At 38.4% G+C, this 4,575-nt stretch overlaps 1 protein-coding gene and 1 long non-coding RNA gene across 2 annotated transcripts; both read right to left on the bottom strand.

Annotated features, from left to right (window-relative positions):
- Positions 1-982: 982 nt before the first annotated feature.
- LOC139607087 (putative C-type lectin domain family 20 member A) lies at positions 983-3,140 on the bottom strand. The gene is made up of 3 exons (XM_071459690.1): positions 3,024-3,140; positions 2,406-2,741; positions 983-2,207 (listed from the first exon to the last, which is right to left on the bottom strand). The coding sequence occupies exons 1-3, from the start codon at positions 3,094-3,096 to the stop codon at positions 1,855-1,857; spliced, it is 762 nt and encodes a 253-aa protein (XP_071315791.1). The 5' UTR covers positions 3,097-3,140; the 3' UTR covers positions 983-1,854.
- Positions 3,141-3,148: 8 nt separating this feature from the next.
- LOC139607088 (uncharacterized) lies at positions 3,149-4,353 on the bottom strand. The gene is made up of 3 exons (XR_011684781.1): positions 4,248-4,353; positions 3,584-3,624; positions 3,149-3,389 (listed from the first exon to the last, which is right to left on the bottom strand). It is a non-coding gene; the product is annotated as an uncharacterized lncRNA (long non-coding RNA).
- Between the last annotated feature and the right edge of the window lie 222 nt (positions 4,354-4,575).

The following is a 4,575-nucleotide window of genomic DNA, read 5'->3' as shown; positions in this document are numbered from 1 at the left end:
CAGTATGTTATAACTGACTTTATGGTGTAGCCACTTTCTCTCTCTAAATCTCATCTGAAAGTTTTTTTTCCTCCTCTTATGGGTGATAGGGTGGCTTTATCTCAGCTCTTTATCTCTCCTATAAAGTGGTAGACAGAGAGTTGACATGTGAGGAAGGGACACTGAAGATAAAACAAAATCCTTAGTAACCAGGTCACACCTACTACTAACACCATCCTCCTAATTTAAACTGGGACTCTGTGTTTGTTACTTTGTTATTTTCTTATGAACCCCAATTAATCTGATGTGATTTGTAGCCATGCACATACAAAAAACAAAACACCTACAACTACTACCAGTACTTAGCAGATGGCCAGTCAGAGCGCCATGATAAAATGAATGAACGCCATTTCGAATTGGAAGCTTTAAATGTTAAAGCAGGAGATAAAGTAAATGACTTGTGAGATGGAATATGACAGATAAATGGAATAACAAAGTTAAATCTGAAACCATTTTGCAGTTCCACAATTGCATTACATTAAATTAATATTTAAAGATAAAATAAGAAAATATGGTTATTTGATTGGCAAATTCAATCAGATTTTTTAAAAATTATTTTAATTACTTTTTGTCATTTAAATATTCATTTAAATAGAACTCTGACTTCCTCCCACAGTCCAAAGACATGCGCATTAGGTCAACTGGCGATTCTTCATTGCCCATAGGTGTGAATGGTTGGCCTCTATATGTCAGCCCTCTTATAGCTATTGGTTGGATGGATGGAATTCAAATCAGCCCTCAGCTCTAACCTTAACCCATAGACACAGCGTCCTTGTTTTTTTGTTGTTGAGTCAACATGCAATCCTGGACATCACATAATAAAACACTGATGTCAGCTTTTGAATATTAAAACTCTGAGGTTTCAGATCTTTATCATGGCCGGGAAAGGGTCCATTGTTGACAAAAATAACTGCTTGTCCCGGAGTGGAGACATATTTTAATATTATGGAAAACAAAGATGTCACAATACATAACATGAAAAAAAACAAAAACTGTTTAAATGGATCCTTATCTTATTTATTATGTACTTATGTTAAAACAAACAGTCAACTGATATATAGCATATAGCATACAGCATCATAATCATATTTATGAAACTCTTAAATATTGATTTTGGGAATGGCATCTAAAATACAGATCAAACCATAGCAAAAATATGATTTTTTTCCCCCCACAATTTAACAAATGAACATAATGAATGGGTTTAATTGGGGGTTTTTTTCAAGGAAATATTTTCTCTATGATAAGTATCAAATTAGAGAGTAGGAAGATTTATAGAACATAACAAGTAATAATTTGGATAATAACTAAAATCAGGCATTACTCTCACAGGCTCATCATACCTGTTTCCAGTATCAGCAGGAAGCCATTTATCTTACTTGGTTTTTAACTTCCATTAAAATATCCAGATATTTTCCTATGAAGAGTCCCTTCACACATTATGGTGTGTGTGGTATGTTTTAACTCTCAAACAAAGCACCAAGCTGTGATCAAGCCAGGGAAATAGAGGATCATGGTTTAACTATTTATTCACCTAAAACTCCAAAAATGTGAACATACAGAATTATGACTTCACGTATCATAACCATCACCAGATGTTTACCAAAAAATAGATATTTTTTGAGTGTAAGAAGCAAAACAGTACAGAGGTTTATTCTGAAGTAGATAACCAGAGAGTTAGTAATTTAGTTTCCCTCCACATAGGTTGCTGATTTCTACATTTGTCATATTGCAGTTCAGTGAGGCCAGAAATCAGTTTTTACACAGTTTACGCTTGTTGCAGTCAACATAAATACACCAGAAATATTAAATCTGTCACAAGCATTTTCTAGCACAAATAAATTCAAACACGTCATTATCAGCCTTTTTGAACCACTTGTATTTTCCTTTTGGCTCCATGGCAGCCGCATGGTAACACCTGTCAGTCTCTTGCTTTGGGGCCCAGTTGTCATAGCAGACTAGCACATCGCTGACCCAGAACCACAAACCCAGAGTGCAGGTGTAGCGCAGTCCCAGCCAGACGAAAAGAGATGAGGCCTTCTTGGCTCTCTGTTGGACCCATCTCTGCTGGTGAAGGTTAGTGATGGAGACCAGGTCATGGTGGTTCTCTCTGCAGTAATCCAGGGCATTGTCCCAGGTCTTCTTTTGTTTGATCAGGATCACTTTATCTGTCATGAACAAACGGGACGTTCAGGTAAAATCTGGGAGCAACAGGCTACGGTAACGACATCGAATCCAAGTAGCTGCTGATGTCAAAATTTGAAGGAGAAGTGCAAGAACAGTTTGTGTGACAGGCAACTTGAAACATAAAGCCTCATCAATGGTTCAGATTATTCTAACAAGGAAAAACAACTTAGAAAACTCACCTTCATAGCAGAAGAAGGGTTTTGTATTAGTACATTTATCAGAGTCCCATTTTCCAGATTTTTTTAAAAAAGCACATTCTCCGTCCTTGTGTCCCACTTTAAACAAGTCCTGATCCCAGTGTCTGAAAGAGAAATCACTCCCATCTGACCACCTCCAGGTGTCTCTGAACAGGCCGATCCACAATTTATTTTTAGACTTTATCTCTTCCTTGAGTTTTATATCGTCTAACTGATCTCCACTGACCAGGTCTGTGTGATGTTCTCTGCAGTAGCGCTGAGCCTGTGGCCAAGTTTTTTTTCTGTCACTAATCCAATAGAATATTTTACTGGAGTTTTCTGTGGAGGAAACAAACAAACACGTCTAAAAAGACACGCACTTTAAAAGTTATCTAGTCTTACAAAACTAAATTTTTCTTACAGGTGAAACAATAATGCAAAAATCTAAGGCTTTGAATCAACAGTCGACTTGTGACTATTAGTTCATTTTTTTTTTACTTAATTCCATAGAAATAAATGAGGTATATGTCCACATGGAGAACAATTATTAGACAGGTTGACATGCTGAGCACATGTAACAGATTACATGTACCAGGAAGAGTATTAGCAACATATTCTCACCATTGAAGCAGACAAATTCAAGTTCTCTAGTACAACACTCAGTGTCTAATTTGTGGGAAGATGACTTCAACATAACACAATATTTATGATTGTTGTCATGTGGCTTTCCCTGTTTCCATTTTAACTCCAACCCAGGAAGAGACCAGTGCCACTTCCTTTCTTTCTCTCCTGTTATGCTGTACAACCCAATCCAGGCTTCAGGTGGAGTCTCTCCAGGGTCATTGAGTCTCTTCATGTCTGTCATGTCATACACTGTGGCCAGATCTGTATATTTCTCTCTACAGTATGACCGAGCTTCATCCCAGGTCTTCTTCTCTTCAATAAAGTGGTACTCATAGAGGTGACATGTGAAGAAGGAACAATGACCTACACACAGAGAAAAAATATTATTCAGTATTGATGTTGATCAAAATCACTTCTCACACCGTGCCACTTCATTTTTACAGGACTCTGAGTGTGAGTCTGAGTGTGTGTCTAACTGTCAGTGTGAACCCAGATTAATCTGTACAGTGATCTTTAGCTGGCACTCAGGTGTAGAGCTTGTACGAGGATTCACTTACCCATCAGAATGAGCAGAATCAGACTCCGCTGCATCTTCGCTCTGTCAGATGACAGGTGATATACGTAAGAGGAACGCCTTACAACATGCTGTCTGTCCTGAGTGAGTCATCTCAAATGCCTCTGACACAGTCTCGCCAATCACTCAACATTGTACAGTCAGCTTAGTCATCGCTTAGCTTAGGCATTGTCTGGTGGTTCTATTAGTGTAGAAAATAAGTAGATAACATAGTAAAATGCAAAAGTTGCACAAAATTATTAAACAAAATCTTGAAACAGCCATATTCACCATATCGGTTTGATCCTATATGCAAAATGTTCAATTCAACTACTGAAAGACAAATAGCTTTCCCTGCAGGAAATCCTCCCTCCCGACGGTCACAGAGTTCAGTTTGTATTCCAGTTGTTTTAGAGAGGTGCTCATCCAGCTGTCTGATCATTTTAGCAGCTGCAGTTTTTTTGCTGCTGTTGAACTGTATTGCATTAAACAGAGAGATGTTTCTAATAGATTAGCCTACACCTCACTGATGTAAACGGGCTGGACAAAATAATGAAAACACCTGTCCGTATGACAGAACACAGTTCACCCACCTGAGAATGTACATTTACAGTATATGTGTAAATATGTCACCTCAAATGATATAGCAGTGATTTAACTGAACTTACATGTGGCGATTTCTTCTGTCTGCGCTTCACTCTGATGTCTCTCTCTCTCTCTCTCTGTCTCTCTCTCTCTCTCTCTCTTTCTCTGATGCGCTGATGAAAGCTGCTCCCAATAAAATATCACAAGTTCTATGCGCACACTGCCCTCTTGTAGTCACCTTAATGTTGGATTTGAATATTAAAATGCACAGGTTTCAGCTCTCTCTCACCACCGCTGATGAAGAGAGGAAGTCCATGTTGTTTCTAACAGAGGTGATTTACATAATACAGTGGAAAACAAACAAGGGAAACATTGACTTGATGGGCGGGCGGGGGGGGGGGGGGGGGGGGG

This window comes from Trachinotus anak, unplaced genomic scaffold (genome assembly GCF_046630095.1).
Source record: "Trachinotus anak isolate AG129_WGS33_773 ecotype Australia unplaced genomic scaffold, CSIRO_AGI_Tana_v1 ptg000023l, whole genome shotgun sequence".
NCBI lineage: Eukaryota > Metazoa > Chordata > Actinopteri > Carangiformes > Carangidae > Trachinotus > Trachinotus anak.
The sequence above is the reverse complement of the archived record's forward strand: the minus strand, read 5'-3'. Positions and strand labels throughout refer to the sequence as shown.